The following is a 22650-nucleotide window of genomic DNA, read 5'->3' as shown; positions in this document are numbered from 1 at the left end:
TTTATTACTAATACTGTACTAAATTTTCTATAATCACACAATTTTTTAAATTTTAAATATTTTAAATACATGGCAAAACATTCAAAAAATTTTAAGTCTCCTCTACTCTATTAAAACTAGAAAACATTTTTTAAGAGCTTAACTTTTGTATTTAAAAAAAACTTGACTGTACAAACTATATTACCTGTTATTTTTTTCTGTCAGTGATAAATGTTTATATCTTCTATCATAACAGAGTTAGTAATGTGGGTAATTAACACAGACTTCCTTAGAAAGAGCTTTGGGTCAAGATTTTACAAATCATCTCCCAAATTACCATAATATAAATTATGCCAAAAATTCTGTGCAAAATCTAGATGCCTTCACCACTGATCAAAAGAGTCATGTTAAAGTTTCAATAGTTTGTTGAGAGTACCATGATACGAAATGTTAAGTATAAATGTTAAGCTTGGATAATTAGCTAATTCCATTAATATTCTTTTTTCTCAATAACCATTTTTTTAATTGAAGTATAGTTAATTTACAATGTTGTGTAAGCTTCAGGTATACAGCAAAGTGATTCAGTTACACATATATGTATCTATTCTTTTTCAAGAAAACAATTTTTTAAAGTAAAAATATTTATGATGGCTATAGCAAATATTATAGTGTAATTTAATTATGTAAACTCTGTTACTTTACTCAATAAAATAAAATATAGAACAAATAAATTTTGTAGCAAGAGCTCATATCTATGAAGAAAATAAAGGGGTCTGATATGTCAAATATCCCAAAAATGAAAACTACAGGCTAATCTTACTTAAAATTTTAGAGACAAACTTCTAAAGAAAATATTAAATCTAGAAGTATAGTGAAAAATATACCATTTTCAGGTAGTGTATGTTCTGGAAATTTCTGGGTAGTTTTAGGAAATTTATTATTGTAATCATCACATTGATAAGGTCAAGAGAGAAAAATCATGTGATCATCTTAGCAGATACAAAAGGCAACTGATAAAATTCAAGATCTTTTTTTGATATTAAAAACTGTTAGTAAAATAAGGATATACATACTTGAGTTTTAAAAAAAATCAATATTAAAACTACAGCCAAAGCAAAAGGGCATTATCTTTGAAACATGTATTATGCTGCCACAATCACTATTATTTAACATTTTTCTGGAAGTATGGACAATACAGTTGAAATTGTCATCCCACAGATGGCATGACTATGGAGAAAAACATAAGAATAGATGGAAAGCTTTAAGAAACAGTTCAGTAAGGTATCTGGTTTCTAAAGAAGTACGTCAAATCTGAAAAAAAATTTTCTTTGATTGAATAAGACAAATTTATCATAACATTTTGATAAAGAAAAAAGGAGTATCTGCCCTAGTAAATATCAAATATAATATTACAGAGGGGAATGGTCAAAGAGCACAACGTGTAACAGTAGTATAGAAGCAGAATTATGCACAGAGGAAAATTTAGAATATGGTTAAGGTGATCTTTTAAATCTGTGAAGAGGGGACAATGAGCTAACCATTTGGAAAAAAATAAGGTCCTTACTGAAGGACAGTATATATATATATATATATATATATATATATATTTATTTATTTATTTATTTATTTTTATTTATTTATTTTTTTAAAGGACCATATATAGTGAAATGCCATAGGGGTAGAGGTAGGAATACAACTGAAATGTATAGATTTCCAAAGGGAGAAGTAGGGAAGAATATATGGTGCTTATCATTAGGTGGTAAGATTTGATAAGACTTTGGTTTAATAATTTCCAACAATGACAATTTATTACTTATGAACCTAAGTAAATAATCATTTAGTCACAGAATAAATATGTTGCGAACTACTCCTTCAGGAAGCACAGTCTCTTGAAATACTTATAAGCTGAGTATATTAAATATGAAGTATATTTATTTCATAGATTTTTTTCCAAAGGGAAGTTATTTCGTTTCCCTAAAGAAAAAAATTCAGTTTGCCCTTTTGAAGTGCAAAGGCTGATTAGACCTGGTTTATATAACGTGCTATTTTAAATTTAAAACCAAACTAGGCTTTCTGGGTTGTACTTATGATTTTTAAAGTCTCAGTGATGCTTGAAAACTACAATATTTTGGTTAACATGTTTTTAATAAAGGATATTATGCATATAAATGCAGTTCTCTCCTTTGGTACAATATCCTTGTAAATAAAATTTGCAGATCTCTTTTCTCTTCTCCAACTCTGCATCATGATCAAATTTACATTGATCTCCCTGTTAACAAAAAAAGAAAAGAAGAAAGAGGGAAAAAAAAGAAACCACTGAATTGAATTTTCTCCATGGTGTTTCATGGTAGAACTATGGTCATATCTCCAGTCTTTAAATAATGAGCTAATAATAATTCAAACAGTCCTTGAATTCTTGCCCAAGACAGTGGATGTGGCTCTTTGCAGAGAGCCAGCACAGTCAGCATGACCTCAGAGGATACTGCCTGGCTCCACCAGCACTCACCATTTGTAGCTGAGCTACTCTGGGGACTTATTTAACCTCCTGGTTTGGCAATGTTAAAAATGAGGATAATAACAGTGACTACAATTCACTGTGTCACTGTAAAGATTAAAACATTTAATATTAGTAATCTACTTTGAATAGTACTTGCCATACAGTCAGCATCATGTGTTTGTTAAATAAAATCTCATTTCAACAAGTTATATTACTGCCCCAGAATATAATTAAATGAGTTCTGATATACAGTATTCAATGCAAGATACATTTTGAAGAACCAGTTTTATTACAACTATATGAGAAATGAAAAAACTAACCACCCCCTAAAATGACTTTACATTTTAAAGATTATTTCAGAAGTTAAAATGATTTATGATACCCCTATAAATTTACCTTAATACATCTCCCTTCCAGAAAGTATTTACAGATTTGTTTTCCTTTATGTTCCACTGTGTGCTGATTAATAAATTCCTGAGTCATAACCTTCCATTTTTTCCCTGGTTTACTATACTGCAAGAAAAAAAATTATTTAAATAAAACATATGAAGTAGTAAAAAGGTATTAAAATGTATAGTCAAATGAATCTAGAAAGCAGTATACATTGATTATTAAAAGTAGTGAAGACTGGACATTCTGATGCTATTCATTTACTTGGAGAGAGATATGCTTCTAGAAAAGTGCTTATTGCTATACTAGTAGTTGCAAAACGCTATTTCTAATTTAATGAGGACATACAACTACATTTTTCAAAATAAAATTATGAAAATCTTGAAAATTAACAATAATACTTTGGCAAAGGTACAATAAAATATTTACTCTCATGTACTGTTGATGGAAGACGTACAATATCCATACTGTTTGACACAAAATTTGTACTTTTCAGGATTATTCTGAAGGAATTATCAGGAAGGCACACAAAGAGTTATTCACAAAAATAACTACTGCAGAATTATTTACAAGTAAAACAAACAAACAAAACAAAATCTAGAAATACTGTACCCATCCAAAACTAGGAGACAAGTCAAACACATTATGATACACTTAGGTGGTAGAATATTATACTGTCATTAAAAAATCATGGGATGGAAAGACAATTTGGGGACATAAGAAAATGTTCACAATACCTTACCAAGTGAAAATGTGACCCCAGTTTATAATAATAAAGACAAAGAAAAAGACTAAAAGAATATACCCCTACCTTTAACAGTGTATGTCTCTAGGTATATCTCTAAAAAATTATAGATTGCTTGCGTGTGTGGTTATTTTGTACTTTCTATAGGAAAAAAATGGAGGATGCATTATCTTTAACTTTTAAATTAAGAAAATTAAGAAAAATTAGTATGTGGTAGAAAATCTCACAGCCCTACCTGTTTTTCTTAGTTCTTCTCCTCAGTCTCCTATTCAACTTTTGCTACAAGTATAAGAGGGTGGAGTAGCAAGAGAGTATGAAGCTTAGCCAAGCTAAGGACTTCCACTCATGAGTGCTATAAAATATCACTGTTTTTCAGGCTCTTAGCATGCACAGTGCCTTGAACATCGAGGAGCTTAATAACTATTGATATTTGCTCTTCTGATGTGATATCAGTTTTCCCTTTTCCCTCAATTTGTTAGAAGATGGAGAACAAAGCACAATCTACTGAAAACAGGAAACTGCCTCTCAGCAAACACTTAAGGAAATAGATGGCTAAACTTAAATCTGACCCTCAGGGCTCCCAACTGATGAAATATACATTTTACTAGAAGGATTCTGAAAAAAAGTCCAAGAATACCAGGAAAATAGAGAATCTTTGAGGTTCTTTTAAAAAAATACATATATATACCCAAATTGCCCAAGGAAAACGCAAAGAAACTGCTTATACTCTACTCTGATAGGATCATTTAAAATGTCTTAAATCTACGTAAATTTTACTTACAAACATTTTCTATTTCTAGGCTCACTTAGAACAGGTAGATATAAATGACCAGTTCACATATGCCTTCTGTACAAGGAATTGTGGCTGTAATAAAATAGGCAGCCAAAGAGAGTGCATTGTGCAAAGTCAATGAGCCAACTTGAGGAATATAACTCTGAAATTAAAAAGTAAAAATATTAGGTAATCACCCTCCCCCCCAAAAAAACGCTGAAAAATGTACCAAGTTGTACCTATGTTTCATTAATAACTTACTCTTTCTATGTTACTTTCTAATGATACACCTCGTTGTCTTAACGGAGGATCGCTGGGGGCTGTTTTTTTCCAGTTTAGTTCTGTTTAAACAAGTAGCAAGTACTGCAGTACCCATAACTATGGGAAAACTGACTATAATCAAGGTATTCTAGAAAATCTAAAGCAACTTGAACAAAATTTCAGGATAAAATAAAGTGCCTAGAAGGTCTTTTAAGCTTGAGCGTACAGAAGAACCACAAATGTCCTCTATACATTTTAAAAATTTTTAATTTAATTTTTATTTTATATAGGAGTATAGCTGATTCACAATGTTGTGTTGTCCTCTATCCTTAAGATCTTTTATGAACTATAAGAGCTGGAAGAATGACAGAAGTAATCTAGTTCATCACCCTTACTGGACAAATATGAAAACTGAAGATTAGTGAAGTTAGTGACTTGCCAAAGTTTACGTTTCATGTTAGGAGAATCAAGATAGAACTCTTTGCACTGTATCACACTGTTTCAAAGAAAACACAATTCAAGAAAGAGGGAGAAGGAATTCCCTGGTGGTCCAGGGTTAGGACTCTGCGCTTCTACCGCAGGGGGGCATGGGTTTGATCCCTGGTCAGGGAACTAGGATCCCGCAAGCTGTGCGGTGCGGCCAGAAAAAAAAAAAGAAAGAAAGAAAGAAAGAGAGAGAAGGAAAAGACAGAGAAAGGGAGGGAAAAACCAAACTACCCACTTGGTGATTTTAAAATTTATTTACTCTAGAGGATGTATTATATTGGTATAGGGAACAAGAGCATAAAAGATTTTTTAAATATACTAAAAGGAGGAGGAAATTAAAGGATCTACTGGGAAAAGAATATGTATTTATAAAAAAATTTAATAGCTACTATAAAGACTAAAAAATTTTAGGAGTTTTATGGCCAAAAGACTGAATAAGGCTTTAAAATCCATCAAAAGTTTGCATGTTCTGTGACTATACTTGAGTTTTCAAGAAAATTAGTGTGGACATGCAGGTATTCCTAAATTTATCTGGCCTTTGGAGGATATTATACTCCTTGAAAAGGCAAGGGTAAAAATGGGTCTATGTTGGCCACTCCAAGTATGTTCACTCTACCCTGGATGGGCCTCCACCAAAGCACTCCTGAACATGAGCTGCTTCCTTGGACTCTGACACGCTCCTGCTTGTTTCTGGAACCGTAAGAAGAAATCTCTCATGAGAGCCAATAAACTGACATAGTGTTAATAACATATTTTAATCTTGATAAAGAAAGGAAACATATTCTAAATCTGATAAATGTAAAAGAAAGAATTTATTCTGATTTTCTACTACATGATAAAGAAATCTTTTAGTTGCAGCCCAGATCTGCAAACATCTAAAATGTTAGTGCTTGAAGAGGCCATTAGAATTAATACTGTACTCTAATTTTACAGATCGAGCAAACTGAAGCTCAGAGATAGGCAGTAACATGATCAACGCCACACTTCCTTGGAAGCTAATATTTTTTCACATATAGGGTATAAGTACTGAATATAGAAGAAGACTTACTTAGAAAACATTCACACTAATTTCGTCTAGTGAAAGCAGCACATCCTAGACATCTACAAGTGTCTAGAAAGATGGACAGGCAGGTTATAGTCACCCAGAAATTCTAAGTTTGTTTCCATGGAGCGGTGAGTTAAGAGTAAATGTTAGTAGGTGTGTAGGAAAAAGAGTTCATGGTCAAGTAAATTTTGAAAATGATGGGTTGAACAAAGTAAAACAGACTTCTTTATGCCTAACCTGCTCAGAGTGTTTAATACATTAATGTTGACTGAGAATCCCCAAGAGTAGCGTAGCATGTGCTGGGTTTCACAAATTCATTTGGGCCCAAACTTCTTTTTTCTGTTAACAACTCCCTAAGTAGTACCTTAATGAGTACATATTAAGAAATCTTTGCCCATTATCTTTAAACCCAGAAATGAGAAAACTGAGCATTTTCCAATTATAATATGTTACTATCCCTTTTCTTTTTTTTTTAATTTTTAAAAAAATTTTGCCCGCATTGGGTCTTTGCTGCTGTGCACAGGCTTTCTCTAGTTGTGGTGAGTGTGGGCTACTCTTCGTTGTGGTGCGCGGGCTTCTCATCACAGTGGCTTCTCTTGTTGCGGAGCACAGGCTCTAGGCGCGTGGGCTTCAGTAGTTGTGGCACGTGGACTCAGTAGTTGTGGCGTACAGGCTTAGCTGCTCCGCAGCATGTGGGATCTTCCCGGACCAGGGCTCAAACCCGTGCCCCTGCATTGGCAGGCAGATTCTTAGCTACTGCACCACCAGGGAAGCCCCTACTATCCCTTTTCTATCAATCAAGGTTGCAGCTACTGATAACCCACCCTTGCTCTGTACAATTCAATCAAATCTTACTGGAACAGTGGCAGAATACAGGAATTGGACCACTCTAATCCAGAAAGTCGCTACAAGGTTGAAATGTACTGTTCAGAGTTCAGTTCAATTCAACATGTATTTATTCAATATCTACTATACACATAATTCATAAATTCATCTTTCCAACCATTTATACCTCCTTTTTTCTCTTTTAATGATTTCAACTGTAATAAGTAAGTGAATTTACTGCTATCTCCCTTCTTGGTCCTGCTACGTATTGAGCTATTAGCATTTTATTGCCATTTGCATCTAGGGACCGTGACTCCTAGGAAAGGAAAGTACAACAGAGAACTAACAGAACAAACATTTTTGCTTTCAGACATATCAATTTTATTTTGAGGTGCTTTCCAACTTACCGATTTTATTTCGAAGGCACCAAAACGTGCATCTGTGTGCTACTATCAAAACTAATTAAAACAATACTTCTTTTCTGGAGTTCATCTATACTCATTCGATCTGAACTGGAAAATTTTCATTTACTAGGAAAGTAGCATTAAAATCACAATGCTGGGCTTCCCTGGTGGCAGAGTGGTTAAGAATCTACCTGCCAGTGCAGGGGACATGGGTTCAAGCCCTGGTCCGGGAAGATCCCACATGCCACGGAGCAACTAAGCCCGTGCGCCACAACTACTGAGCCCACGTGCCACAACTACTGAGCCCGCGCACCTAGAGCCCGTGCTCCTCAACAAGAGAAGCCACCTCAGTGAGAAGCCCGCTCACCGCAACTAGAGAAAGCCCACGCGTGGCACCGAAGACCCAGTGCAGCCAAAAGTAAATAAATTAAATAAATAAATTAAAAAAAAATCACAATGCTTTCTTTTGCAGCCAAATAAGTTACAAAACGGAAAAGCTCCTCTCCTCATTATATATAAATTCTCAGTACCTCTTGAAAGTCATCCGTTCCTGAAAACACATTAGGCCCTTTATTGGCCCTTCCTCCACGGTCTTTGCGTTTGACTTTCTTCGGCAAGCCGCGTCCACGAGCAACATTAAAACTTTTAACCCTCTGTTCAATACCTAAAAAAGTTAAAATGTACTTCAGATAGTTAAAAAAACAGCACACTAGACAATCTACTAGTTTACAGGGAATAGCTTATTTTAAATAGTCTATAATGTACAGTGTATTCTTTTTTTCCCTTTAGATTCAGTGAAAACAATTAATTCAGTCTTTACATTTTACTTCGTGGGTACTGCTCCTTATTGTTTTGTTTCTTAAGGGATGTTAACAACATAAGGAAGGCAAGAAACAAGGACATATACATGGCTGGAGAGGTCAAATCTAGTTTTATTCTTCTCAATTTTCCTTAGAATAAGCAATTAACAATGTTTTCTGTTTTTAAGAGAATTAAATATTACATTCATCTCTAAGGAAGACATTGTAGGTATTCGTGATTAATTTGTGGCAAATTGAGTTTCTACTGATAATGTTGAACAGACATCACATATATCTCCAAGCAAAATTTATACTTGTCTTTTACTTTTGAAAAACTTGATATTTAAAAGTCTCTAAAGAGATACTCAAATGACTAAAATTATATATTAGGGTAGTAAGTTACAATACAAAGTGATTTCTCATTATATCAAAGTCATACTGAACTAATAAGTTTTCTAATGATATTAAACCTACAAAATAGCCAATAGATATATAGAAAAATGTTTCACTTCATTAAAGAAATCAAAGAAATTAAAAATTTAAAGATAACATAACTATTTTCACCTCATAGAATAATGTTGGTAGGGATTTGGAGAAATTGGCATTTGCACACACTGGCAGGGGTGTTATAAATGGCTACATCACCTTTTTGGATATCAACTTTGTATATGGATCAAAAATCTTCAAATATAGCTATGTCTTTTGACTCAATTCTATATTTCAGCATTTACTCTCAAAAAAAAAAATGTTTGCCAAGATGTGTATAAATATGCAGGGTTAATCACAGAATTTTTAAAAATGGGTGCAACTTAAATCCCAAATAATTACTAACAAACAAACCTAACAGTTTAGTAGACAAATTATGGCATATCTATTTAATTGAATAGAATGTAGACATTAAAATCTACTCATTAACATCAGAATGACTGAGGTACAATTCACAGTTAAGGGAGAAAAACAAGTTATAACAGTGTATATAGTTTTTTGTTAAAAAATAGTTGTCAAAAAATTCTAGACGAATGTATACCGGGGAATTCCCTGGCAGTCCAGTGGTTAGGACTCCGTGATTCTACTGCAGGGGGCCTGGGTTTGATCCCTGGTTGGGGAACTAAGATCCCACAAGCTGTGGCACAGCCAAAAAAAAAAAAAACAAAGTATACCAAAAATATTAATAGTAATTGTCTCTGGGAGTAGGGATTCAAACTGCTTTTGTTTTATCTTTGATCTTTGCTGGGTTATCTTTTCTACACATAGAAAAAGTTTTCTACATTTGACCATATATTATTTTCATAATTCTGGGGGAAAAATGAAAGTCAAAATAAAATGCAATACTCAATTCTTTAACAGAACAAACAGAAAGAGTTTGAAAGGAAGAACCCCAGGTGGGAAGGGATGAACAAGGCCTCTACATTCCCCTTATTCCCCACGTGGAATGATCCCTGACACCACTATGTCTGGACTCCAGGAACAAACTTACTAATTACAATAGCATATGCATAGACAAATTCCTGTCTCTTTAGTTCAACAAAGCCTAGATCCACATTTTTCAAAGGAATTTTGCTTGGAAATCAAGAAAAAATAAAGCCATAAAAATAACCAAATTTACTCGTAACTGATTCCTTTTTTCAATGATAATTAAATGATAGTTACATAGGGCTTGGTGCTCACTACTTCACCTCAGCCTCATCTCGCTCCAGTTTTCTTGAAGCAGACATATTGACTGGACAGTTCTTAAGGCTGATTTGACCCTGATGTTACCCATAATTTCTATGGCAATCTTGTACTGGTCTCTCCAGGGACGATGTACCTCAATATAGCAGATGAATAGGTTATCACTCCAGAAATTTCTTTAGATTATGTTCTTATTTCTGATCCTGAAGGATGTCTATAGTCCTGAGTACATTTACATAGTGAAGATGATCACTACATTTTAAAGCCTAATAAAAGAATAGCTTCCCAGGATTCTGTCCTTAACAGGTCTAAAACATAAAGTAACCCAGAGTAACAGAGACAGCTGAAAAAGGTAGGTTATTTCTTTCAGTATACTGATACCATATAGAAGGGAGGGGAAAAACATAACAGGAAAGTTGTTTTACATTTTTATACACTTTAAAAATATTAAGAAATCTTTTAGATTCAAATTTTAAAATATCATGCAGATTGAAATATTTGTAGATTTTTGTCCTCAAGGTCTACAAATAAAAAAAAAAACGAATTCAGGAAGCACAGGAATAAGCTGATCATGAGAAAGGGCAAAGAAATTTAAGATTTTACTTCATATTTACCTGTTTTAATAAGGTTCTCATATTAAAAAACAGACAATTTCAAACTTACCTTGCTGAATCCCTTTCAATCTTTGTTTTTTCCCTGGTTCTTTAGAAAAGGATGATCCTAAAGCAGTATTTGAGGTTTCTTTAGCTTGCCTGTATTGTTTCAGCCGACTGGCAAAATCTTCCTCTGTTTCCTGACTGTAGTTACCAAAGTTGTCATCACTGTAGTTACCAAAGTTATCATCACTGTAGGTACTGTACTCATCATATTCTTTACTTTTAAATTTTCTGTTATGTTGACTCTTCTTTGATGCCATGTAGCTTCCTGATATATGTCCATGCTAAGTGAAAACGCACAACCATTATCAAGATTTTTCAGTTATATATAGGAATTGATAGTAACACAGGACATCTTTTCCCCCCCAGAAAGCTGGGAGAAAGAAGGGGAAAAGACAGTTATTAGTTCTGCCTCTTGGTTAGAACTTATCTATGGCACTATTTAAAACTAAGTTCAAAAAGCTAAATGCTACTCTGATGTTATTAAACATTATAATGTTCATAGAACATTGCTGGAGAGTGTGTCTTGTTCACTTTTTGTTTTCCATGCCCATGTCTTATGTTTCTCATGCTCCATGCCTCGATATTTATACACATAAGAGTACTTTAAAATCCATACTGTCATACAAAAATTCCGTCTCCAAAAAACTGAAGAGGTCTTTTTGAAAACAGAAAAAAAAAATAGTGAAATAGCTTGGAGCAAGGGTAGAAAATATATAGAGTCTCCTAAGATTCAAAAATTCCCACATGACACGTTTAAGCATATTATATTTAATTAAAAAACTATATGTAAAGTCAAATTTGTAAAAAGAAAATACTTATATTTGAGGTCTAATAGAAAAAACAGAGATTTCCCTAATAGTAAAAAACATCTAATGAATAAATTGCTCATTAGAAACTATTTATTGCACTTATACATTATTAATTTTATTGCTTTTTACTAAAGCATGTAAAAACAAAAAATACATTGTAGTCCTAGAAGTTCATTTAATGATAGTATTCAAGTATATCTCTATTTACTGAAATATTTTTATTACTTCTATCATATCTATTGTCAATTTTTTAATAAGAAAGCAAGAAAAAAATTGCACATAGGGCTTCCCTGGTGGCGCAGTGGTTGAGAGTCCGCCTGCCGATGCAGGGGACATGGGTTTGTGCCCCGGTCCGGGAGGATCCCACATGCCGCAGAGCGGCTGGGCCCATGAGCCATGGCCACTGAGCCTATGCGTCCGGAGCCTGTGCTCTGCAATGGGAGAGGCCACAACAATGAGAGGCCCGCGTACCGCAAAAAAAATTGCACATAATTACAGCTTGAGGATCTAGAAAAAGTCAGACCATGACTCATTTTCAGTTTAGTACATTTTAAATGTGATATAAAAATACTGCCCTGGCAGAATACCAACACGAGACTGTATTTTTAATAAAATGCAGAGAACATACAGAGTGAAGTAAGTCAGAAAGAGAAAAACAAATATCGTATATTAACTCATATATGTGGAACCCAGAAAAATGGTACAGATGAACTGGTTTGCAGGGCAGAAATAGAGACACAGATGTAGAGAACAAACGTATGGACACCATGGGGGGAATGCGGGGGTGGGGGGGCGGGTGGTGGTGGTGGTGGTATGAACTGGGAGATTGGGATTGACATATATACACTAATATGTATAAAACAGATAACTAATGAGAACCTGCTCTATAAAAAATAACAATAAGAGTTCCGGGAAGATGGCGGAAGAGTAAGACGCGGAGATCGCCTTCCTCCCCACAGATACACCAGAAATACATCTACGCGTGGAACAACTCCTACGGAGCACCTACTGAACGCTGGCAGAAGACCTCGGACCTCCCAAAAGGCAAGGAACCCCCCACGTACCTGGTTAGGGCAAAAGAAAAAACTGAACAGAGACAAAAGGATAGGGACGGGTCCTGCACCAGCGGGGGAGAGCTGTGAAGGAGGAAAAGTGTCCACACACTAGGAAGCCCCTTCGCGGGTGGAGACTTCGGGAGGCGGAGTGGGGGAGCTTGGGAGCCGCGGAGGAGAGCACAGCAACGGGGGTGCGGAGGGCAAAGCGGACGGATTCCAGCGCAGAGGATCGGGCCGACCGGAACTCACCAGCCGAGAGGTTTTTCTGCTCGCCCGCCGGGGCGGGCGGGACTGGGAGCTGAGGCTCCGGCTTTTGTCGGAGCGCCGGGAGAGGACTGAGGTTGGCGGCGTGAACATAGCCTGCAGGGCGTTAGTGCACCGCGGCTAGCCGGGAGAGAGTCCGGGGAAAAGTCTGGACCTGCCGAAGAGGCAAGAGACTTTTACGTCCCTCTTTGTTTCCTGGTGCACGAGGAGAGGGGATTAAGAACGCTGCTTGAGAGAGCTCCAGGGACGGGCGCGAGCCGCAGCTAAAAGTGCGGAGCCCAGAGACAGACATGAGACGCTAAGGCCGCTGCTGCCGCCACCAGGAGGCCTGTGTGCGAACACAGGTCACTAGCCACACGCCCTTCCGGGGAGCCTGTGCAGCCCGCCACTGCCAGGGTCCCGGGATCCAGGGACAACTCGCCCGGGAGATCGCACAGCGCGCCTCAGGCTGCAACGTCACGCCGGCCTCTGCCGCTGCAGGCCCGCCCCACACTCCGTGACCCTCCCTACCCCCGGGCCTGAGTGAGCCAGAGCCTCCGAATCAGCGGCTCCTTTAACCCCGTCCTGTCTGAGCAAAGAACAGACGCCCTCCGGCGACCTACACGCACAGGCGGGGCCAAATCCAAAGCTGAGCCCCTGGGAGCTGTGAGAACAAAGAAGAGAAAGGGAAATCTCTCCCAGCAGCCTCAGAAGCAGCGGATTAAAGCTCCACAATCAACTTGATATACCCTGCATCTGTGGAATACCTGAATAGTCAACGAATCATCCCAAATTAAGGAGCCCTGTGGATGAAAGGCTCTTGGTGCTGCAGCCAGGAGTCAGTGCTGTGCCTCTGAGGTGGGAGAGCCAACTTCAGGACACTGGTCCACAAGAGGCCTCCCAGCTGCACATAATATCAAACAGCAAAAATCTCCGAGAGATCTCCATCTCAACGCCAGCACCCAGCTTCACTCAACGACCAGCAAGCTACAGTGCTGGACATCCTATGCCAAACAACTAGCAAGACAGGAACACAACCCCACCCATTAGCAGAGAGGCTGCCCAAAATCATAATAAGTCTACAGACACCCCAAAACACACCACCAGACGTGGACCTGCCCACCAGAAAGACAAGATCCAGCCTCATCCACCAGAACACAGGCACTAGTACCCTCCACCAGGAAGCCGACACAACCCACTGAACCAACCTTAGCCACTGGGGACAGACACAAAAAACAACAGGAACTACGAACCTTCAGCCTGCAAAAAAGGAGACCACAAACACAGTAAGATAAGCAAAATGAAAAGACAGAAAAACACACAGCAGATGAAGGAGCAAGATAAAAACCCACCAGACCTAACAAATGAAGAGGAAATAGGCAGTCTACCGGAAAAAGAATTCAGAATAATGATAGTAAGGTTGATCCGAAATCTTGGAGATAGAATGGACAATAGATTGGACAAAATGCAAGAATCAGTTAACAAGGACCTAGAAGAACTAAAGATGAAACAAGCAACGATGAACAACACAATAAATGAAATTAAAAGTACTCTAGATGGGATCAATAGCAGAATAACTGAGGCAGAAGAACGGATAAGTGACCTGGAAGATAAAATAGTGGAAATAACTACTGCAGAGCAGAATAAAGAAAAAAGAATGAAAAGAACTGAGGACAGTCTCAGAGACCTCTGGGACAACATTAAACGCACCAACATTCGAATTATAGGGGTTCCAGAAGAAGAAGAGAAAAAGAAAGGGACTGAGAAAATATTTGAAGAGATTATAGTTGAAAACTTCCCTAATATGGGAAAGGAAATAGTTAATCAAGTCCAGGAAGCACAGAGAGTCCCATACAGGATAAATCCAAGGAGAAATACGCCAAGACACATATTAATCAAACTGTCAAAAATTAAATACAAAGAAAACATATTAAAAGCAGCAAGGGAAAAACAACAAATAACACACAAGGGAATCCCCATAAGGTTAACAGCTGATCTTTCAGCAGAAACTCTGCAAGCCAGAAGGGAGTGGCAGGACATATTGAAAGTGTTGAAGGAGAAAAACCTGCAACCAAGATTACTCTACCCAGCAAGGATCTCATTCAGATTTGATGGAGAAATTAAAACCTTTACAGACAAGCAAAAGCTGAGAGAGTTCAGCACCACCAAACCAGCTCTACAACAACTGCTAAAGGAACTTCTCTAGGCAAGAAACACAAAAGAAGGAAAAGACCTACAATAACAAACCCCAAACAATTAAGAAAATGGGAATGGGAACACACATATCGATAATTACCTTAAATGTAAATGGACTAAATGCTCCCACCAAAAGACACAGATTGGCTGAATGGATACAAAAACAAGACCCATATATTTGCTGTCTACAAGAGACCCACTTCAGACCTAGAGACACATACAGACTGAAAGTAAGGGGATGGAAAAAGGTATTTCATGCAAATGGAAACCAAAAGAAAGCTGGAGTAGCAATTCTCATATAAGTTATATATATATATATATGTAGTTTGCTTGAGTGCAGTGTTTTTTGTTTTCTGTACTGAATTCATTAGCATGGGTCGGTATAAAATTTAGCATAGGTCAATATGTAATTTGTAAACTAATAAGGTCTTAAAAGTGAGGAATTAAGTCTTTTAAATTTAATTATTTATTGTAAAGAGCAGAATAGCATACATAAACAGGTGCCTAAGGAAAACTTGTATTCTAATATGGAACTCTCATGAACACCTTTTTTTTTTTTCTTCTAACGGTATGATAGTAGGCCATTTGATTATTTTTATGGCTTTAACTTTACAACAATGAAATATTCGTAAATTTTAAAAAGTATTTTTCTTTATTTGATGCAGGTGGGATACTGGAGAAATGAAAGGTCAAACATCTATTGAGGAATCCATACTTGTCTATATATTGTGTACTTTTATTTCAAGAACTGATTTAAAATTCCTAAAAGGATGCTATAATAAGTTATTATGCCATTTTACAGACTGAATTAAGTGAATTTCAGGGAGGTATGAAACTTGCCTAAGGCTATCCAGCTACCAAGCGGTAGAAGTGAGAATTAAATCCAGGTATACCTATAAAAAAAAAAAAAAAAAAAAAAAGAAGGCGAGGGCAGCACCAGGGTATGGGGTTGTTAGTTTTATAGGGGTGAGTAATTTCATACGCTGATGAGTGGGAGGAGTATTCCAGCTATTTTGGGGAAGGGGTGGGGATTTCTAGGAATTGAGCCACCGCCCACTTTTTGACCTTTATGGTCATCCTTGGAACTGTCGTGGTACCTGTGGGTGTGTCGCTTAGCTTGCTGATGTGTTACAATGAGTGTATACTGAGGCTCAAGGTCTAGTGGAAGTAGACTCGTCCGCCATCTTGGACCTATTTTGTTCTAATCAGTTTATGTTGTGTCCTCGGGCTATGTAATTCTTTTAAAGGTTGTGCCCTGCCCCCTTTCCTCCTGTTTCATATTGAATATATAATATTTACCAGAGTATGTTTTAATAATTAATACATGATATATTGTATAATTAATTTATATATCATATATATAATGATATCTATAGGTATTTGTTCTAATAAGTCATTAAAAATAAATGAATATTAAAAAAAATAATAAAATAAAATTCAAAAAAAAGTAAAATTCAGAGAAATATTAAGTCCTTTTCAGCAATTATAAAATAGAGAAAAAGTATATAACTAAAGCAATCAAGAAAATCAATTAGCTCATCAGTTTTAAATTTTGAAGACATTATATTAGATTTCCAAATTTTTTTAGCAACATTTTTAAAGTTTATAAACTGTTCTCAGTCTAGCACTTCAGAAATTCAGAAGGGGATCTACAATTATAGCCAAAAGACTGTTTCTTACATTTAAAAAAAGCCACTATGAAAATAAAACAAAAAATAATTGCTTTGATTAAGTTGAAGATTTATTAGTTGAGTGGTACTTACATTTCCTTTTATAAAAAATGTGATTACATTAATTCTTCAAAAATATATTTCAATGCCTAATGAGCAAGGATTACTCTCTGTTAATGGGCGAGTATGAATTTTTCTCTAGAGATTAGATGCTTTTCACAAAAGCTTTAAGTCTTAATATTAATCCAATTCTCTGATTTTTCACAGCCTTTACAAAAATAATCTCCATAATTCCTACTTTTTCAAGCAGAATTATCCCTAAACTTTCAATCCATCCCTCCCTTGTTTTCCCAACTGCAAATAATCCTAATAGCCCTCTAATTATGCAAACCTCAGGGCTTCTTCTGCAGTGACAGACTCTAATGTGGCTTGCTGCAGTGCTTAGTGTTTGCATCAGGGCACCACCCATGCGGTGCAAGCTCTCCAGGAAGCGCTAAATGAATGAGGGGTTACAGAGCAGCCCCAGTTCTCTAGGAGAGTATCTCCTCGTGCTTCACATGTTCACCATTTGGAATGAACAAAATGTACTCACCAGCAAGGATCTAGCAAGTATTTTTAAAAGCCCTCCTAAAGATAAAAGAAATGAAAAAGACTATAAATTTTACTGAAGGATATAGTTTCTCCAATCACTTTGCTTATTGATGATTAGGCTATCTACCTGCTAGAATGTCTGTGGGGGCAGATTTGGTTTCTGTTACACAGGCTGTCACTCTAAGCATGAAATAAGAGAACAGGAGACCCTGAACAAGGATGAGGAAAAAGGAGATATATTAAGTACTAATTTAATAGCTAATTTAATAGCTAGATGCTAATACTATATTCTATTGTCGGCCTATAACTGTAGAAGTGTCATACAGTAGATACTCGTTATCTAATCAAATGAGATTTTTAGGATATACTTTCTAACCTCAGTGAGTCAACACTAAACCATATGTGAAGGAAATGATCCTGAACTTTCTCTTCTAATGGCAGACTAGGTAATTTAATTCAGATCAGTCCTCCTCCTAAAAAAATGCAGCAAAGATAGACAAGATATTTCTTTCAGACCACTGTAGACATCAGAGAGCTAACAAATTAGTGAAGGATTACTGAACCGTTTCCCATGGAGTAGATGAAAATCCCCAGAAGTGAGCAGTACTTGGAGCTGTTTTTGCTCTGAAAGCATCAGCCCAGCATGAAAAATCATCTGAAAAGGTTCAACAGCACTTTTGACTATCTTTTCAATCTTTGGGAACAAAAGGAGTCCAGAGTCTGGAAAAAGCGGAAGACTTAGCGACCCCCACCCACCAGAACTCAGAAAGTCTGGGGTTTTTCAGATACATGCACACTGACCTGAATACTCCTCAGTGCTCCTGAGAGCATCAGGATTTTTCTAGCACAAAATAATATTCAGATTGAAGATTCTGTTCATACAGTGCAACATATTTAAGGAAGACATAAAGTATATCATGTTGTTTTAATTTTTTTTCTGTTTAAAACACATCAAATAATATTTGCACTTGAAGAGGTAGGTGGCACAAAATTCATATACTGAAGCCCTCACCCCCAGTACCTCAAAATATGACAGTGTTTAGAGAAAGGGCCTTTAAAGAGGTGATTAAGTTAAAATGAGGATGTTAGGGTGGGCCCTGATCCAATTTGACTGCTGCCCTTATAAGAGGAAATTTGGACACACAGAGACACAAGGAGTCCACGTGCACAGAGAAATGACCATGTGAGGACAAAGCAGCACGAAGGTGACCATCTACAAGCCAAGGAGAAAGACCTAAACAGATCCTTCCCTTGTGGCCCTCAGAGGAAACCAAACCTGCCAGCACCTCGATCTTGGACTCAGATCTAGCCTCCAGACTGTGAGAAAATAAATTTCTGTTGTTTAAGCCACCAGTCTGTGGTATGTTGTTATGGCAGCCCTATCAGACAAATCCATGACATAGTCTTTATTTTCAAAGGTTTAAAATTTGTAGCATATGTCTTATAAAATATTTTTTTAATATCAGAAAGCAAAGAATGAAATTGAAAGTTTAATTTTTCTCTTTAAAAAGCAGTAACTCAAAACCACAGTGAGATATCATTTCACACCAATTAGGAAGGCTGTTATCCAAAACAAAACAAACAAACAAAAACAGAAAATAACAAGCTTGACAAGGATGTGGAGAAATCAGAAAAATCTCATGCATTGTTGGTGGAAATGTAAAATGGTGCAGCCTTTGTGGGAAACAGTTGGTAGTTCCTCAGAAAGTTAAATGTAGAAATAACATATCATCAAGTAATTCCACTCCTAGGTCTATACTCCAAAGAATTGAGAGCAGGGTCTCAAAGAGATACCTATACACCCACGTTCATAGCAGCATTATTCACAATGCGCAAAAGGTGGAAGCAATCCAAGTATCTATCGACAAAATGTGGTATATACATATAATTGAGTACTATACAGCTTTGAAAAGGAAGGAAATTCTGATACGTACTACAACACAGATGAACCTTGCAAAAATTATGGTAAGTGAAATAAGCCAGACACAAAAGGACAAATACAGCATGATTCCACCTATATGAAGCACCTAGAGCAGGCAAATTCATAGAGATGGAAAGTAGAATAGTGGTTACCAGGAGTGGAGGGAGGGGGAAATTAGGTATTATTGCTTGATAGGTACATGGCTTCTGTTTAGGAAGATGAAAAAGTTTTGGAAATGGACAGAGTGATGGTTGCACAACATCATAAATAAACTTAATGTCACTGAACTGTATATTTTAAAATGGTGAAAATAGTGAATTTTTCCAAAGACATACAAATGGCCAACAGACACATGAAAAGATGCTCAACATCACTAATCATCAGGGAAATGCAAATCAAAACCACAAGGATAGGGCTCCCCTGGTAGCACAGTGGTTAAGAACCCACCTGCCAATGCAGGGGACACGGGTTTGAGCCCTGGACCAGGAAGATCCCACATGCCGCAGAGCAACTAAGCCCATGTGCCACAACTACTGAGCCTGCGCTGTACAGTCCGCAAGCCACAACTACTGAGCCTGCATGCCACAACTACTGAAGCCCGTGTGCCTAGAACCTGTGCTCCACAACAAGAGAAGCCACCGTGCACCGCAATGAAGAGTAGCCCCCGCTCCCTGCAACTAGAGAAAGCCAGCACACAGCAACAAAGACCCGATGCAACCAAAAATAAGTAATTAATTTTTAAAAAGCACAAAAACCCACAAGGACATATCACCTCACACCTGGCAGAATGGCTATCATCAAAAAGACAAGAAATAACAAGTGTTGGTGAAAATGTGGAGAAAAGGGAACACTTGTACGCTGTTGGTGGTAATGTAAATTGGTGCAGCCGCTGTGGAAAACAGTACAGAGGTTTCTCAAAATATTAAGAATAGAACTACCAAATATCCAGCAATTCCACTTTGGGGCATTTTCCCAGAGAAAATAAAAACACTAATTCGAAAAGATATATGCACCCCTATGTTCACTGCTGCATTGTTTATAATAGCCAAGATATGGAAGCAAGCTAAGTGTCCATTAACAGATGAATGGATAAAGAAGATGCAGTATATATATATATATATATACATGCAGTATATGCAGTATATATACAATGGAATATTACTCAGCCATAAAAAAGAATGAAATCTTGCCATTTGTGACAATAAGGACGGACTTAGAGGGCATTATGCTAAGTGAAATAAGGCAGATAGAGAAAGATAAATATCACTATTATTTCTCTTATATGTGGAATCTAAAAACCAAAACAAATGAGCAAACATAACAAAACAGGAACAGATTCACAGATAGAACAAACAAGTGGTTACCAGAGGGGAATGGGGATGAAATAGGTGAGGGAGATTAAGAGGTACAAACTTCCAGTTGCAAAATAAATGAGTCACAGGGATGAAATGTACAGCATGGGGAGAACAGTTAATAATAATGTAATATCTTTGTATGGCGACAGATGGTAACCAAACTTATTGTGGTGATCGTTTTATGTACAGAAATATTGAATCCTATGTTGTGCACCTGGAACTAACACAGTGTTGTAGGTCAATTATACTCCAATTTAAAAGAAAAAGAGAGAGAAAAAGAAATAGTTAAAATGGTAAATTTTATGTTCTGTATATTTTATGACAATAAAAATAAAGGCAATACCTGAGGAAATGGAATGTCATAATCCCTGTAGAAACCACTTCTTTTTCTGTGGGAACTTTCTGTATGTTCGACCTCTGAATCAAGGCTGTAGTCTGAACTATCATCACTGGATGGAGAATTATGCTAAAAGAAGGAAAAACCAAAAATGTTACATTTACAAAAGGAAAAAAATTTAACTAGTATCTAGATAAGCTTGTTTCAGCCAGAGGTGCCAACCAACAGATTATATTATCCTAGTAGGTTCTGAAGTATTAACTGGAAAATTCTTGTTCCAAAGACCACCTCCACCCCAACTCCTCTGAAATTTTCTGAGGAATAGTACATCTTCCTCTTTTCTCGGGGATTTTAATGGCAGCATTTTCCCCATCATCCCTTTGGCCCAAGGACTTCAAATAGAAAATACTGCACCTCTATGCTCTAAAGTGATCTTAAATTTAAGTTAATCTTTATTTTTAAAATCTTTGGCTGCGTTGGGTGTTTGCTGCTGCGTGCGGGCTTTTAGTTGCTGCGAGCGGGGGCTACTCTTCGTTGCAGTGCACGGCTTCTCACTGTGGTGGCTTCTCTTGTTGTGGAACATGGGCTCTAGGCACGCGGGCTTCAGTAGCTGTGGCATGCGGGCTCAGCAGTCGTGGCTCGCGGGCTCTAGAGCGCAGGCTCAGTAGTTGTGGCACACGGGCTTAGCTGCTCCGTGGCATGTGGGACCTTCCTGGACCAGGGCTCGAACCCGCGTCCCCTGCATTGGTAGGCGGATTCTTAACCACTGCACCACCAGGGAAGCCCCTAAGTTAATCTTAAAGGAAATAAAATTGGTTCCTCATCACCAAAAAGAGTCCTAGAACATGAATAGAGTATGAAGTAATTTATTTTTACCTAAAACAGCTTTAGAGTTCTTAATCTATTGCATAAGTACCCTAAATCTAAAAGATATCAAAACATTCCAAATTATAAATATAACATAAATCCAACCCACAAAATTGAACAAAGATGAAATGCAAACCACAAGTAATTGACAGTGATTGACAAATATCAAGAATAAGCTTTTTCAAGTATGAATGCAATTTCAAAAAAAAAAAATCACGAAATACCCTCCATCTAGCCAAAATAATTACCTTCCCAGGTTGAGCACCCTCTTTAAAAAAATTTTTTGAAGTTCTTATCAACAAAGACACTGACTCTGTATTTTATCATCCTTGCATTCCCAGCATCTAAGACTAGAACAAACTCAGTAAAAATGTGCTGAACTAAATTGACCTCTTGATACTTTTACAGTAGAAGGATCTGTTTTCTTCTACTCCATTCTTAAATGCTGGTTTAAGAAGACAAACTGTTTTCCTCCACCTTGTTCTTAAATGTTCTGGGGTTTCGTTTTGGGGTGCTGTTAATTCTGCTTTTGTTGATCTGATAGGTGATATGAAGATCTTTTTATAATTATGCTATGAAACGCTTCAAGCTTAACTACCTAATCTTTTTGGTTAGGACTTGAAATAAAATTGTCCATTTAAAAGCCAAGTTTGCTCTGTTACTAGCAGAAGTCAGCTCTGGCTCAAAAGAAAACCTTTACCTTGAAGAACACTAAAGGGGTAAGGCTTGCTTAAGAAGAAGTTCAAACAGAGGCATTGCTTCAGGAAGAGCCATCAGAGAAGAGAAGATTCTGTTTAAGGGAGAAGATTCTTCAGGCTAGCCCCCAAAAATGAGTCTAGAACACAGACGTTAAGAAGTCATTAGGAAGGCTATTATAAAAAAATATGTATGTGGCTCACCTACAGTAATAAGAAGTAATTATTAACCCAAAATTAGCAATTGGACTACATTAAAAATAGCTGGAAATAGTAGAGAGTAATTAAAAATTATTAAATTTTTAAGTGAAAAGGATAGTATACTTTTTTTATTTCAGAATTTTTGAGTTTCTTTTTTTTGGTTATTGTTTGGTATC

The 22650-nt window shown here is 36.8% G+C and overlaps 1 protein-coding gene across 3 annotated transcripts in view; it reads right to left on the bottom strand.

Annotated features, from left to right (window-relative positions):
• Positions 1–22650, bottom strand: part of ZC3H6 (zinc finger CCCH-type containing 6) — a 57150-nt gene that overhangs the window by 9728 nt on the left and 24772 nt on the right. For 2 of the 3 annotated variants that reach the window (XM_033400006.2, XM_049695697.1), the window contains exons 3-6: positions 20718–20840; positions 10539–10815; positions 7935–8068; positions 2873–2989 (exon numbers count right to left, since the gene is read on the bottom strand). In XM_033400006.2, coding sequence (XP_033255897.1) covers positions 2873–2989; positions 7935–8068; positions 10539–10815; positions 20718–20840 — 651 coding nt within the window. Of the gene's footprint in view, positions 1–2136; positions 2249–2872; positions 2990–7934; positions 8069–10538; positions 10816–20717; positions 20841–22650 lie in introns of all 3 variants that reach the window. The other variant, XM_004276757.4, reaches the window with a different exon arrangement.

This window comes from Orcinus orca, chromosome 13 (assembly GCF_937001465.1).
Source record: "Orcinus orca chromosome 13, mOrcOrc1.1, whole genome shotgun sequence".
Taxonomy (NCBI): Eukaryota; Metazoa; Chordata; class Mammalia; order Artiodactyla; family Delphinidae; genus Orcinus; species Orcinus orca.
Note: the sequence above shows the minus strand (reverse complement) of the source record. Positions and strands in the feature narration are given on the sequence as shown.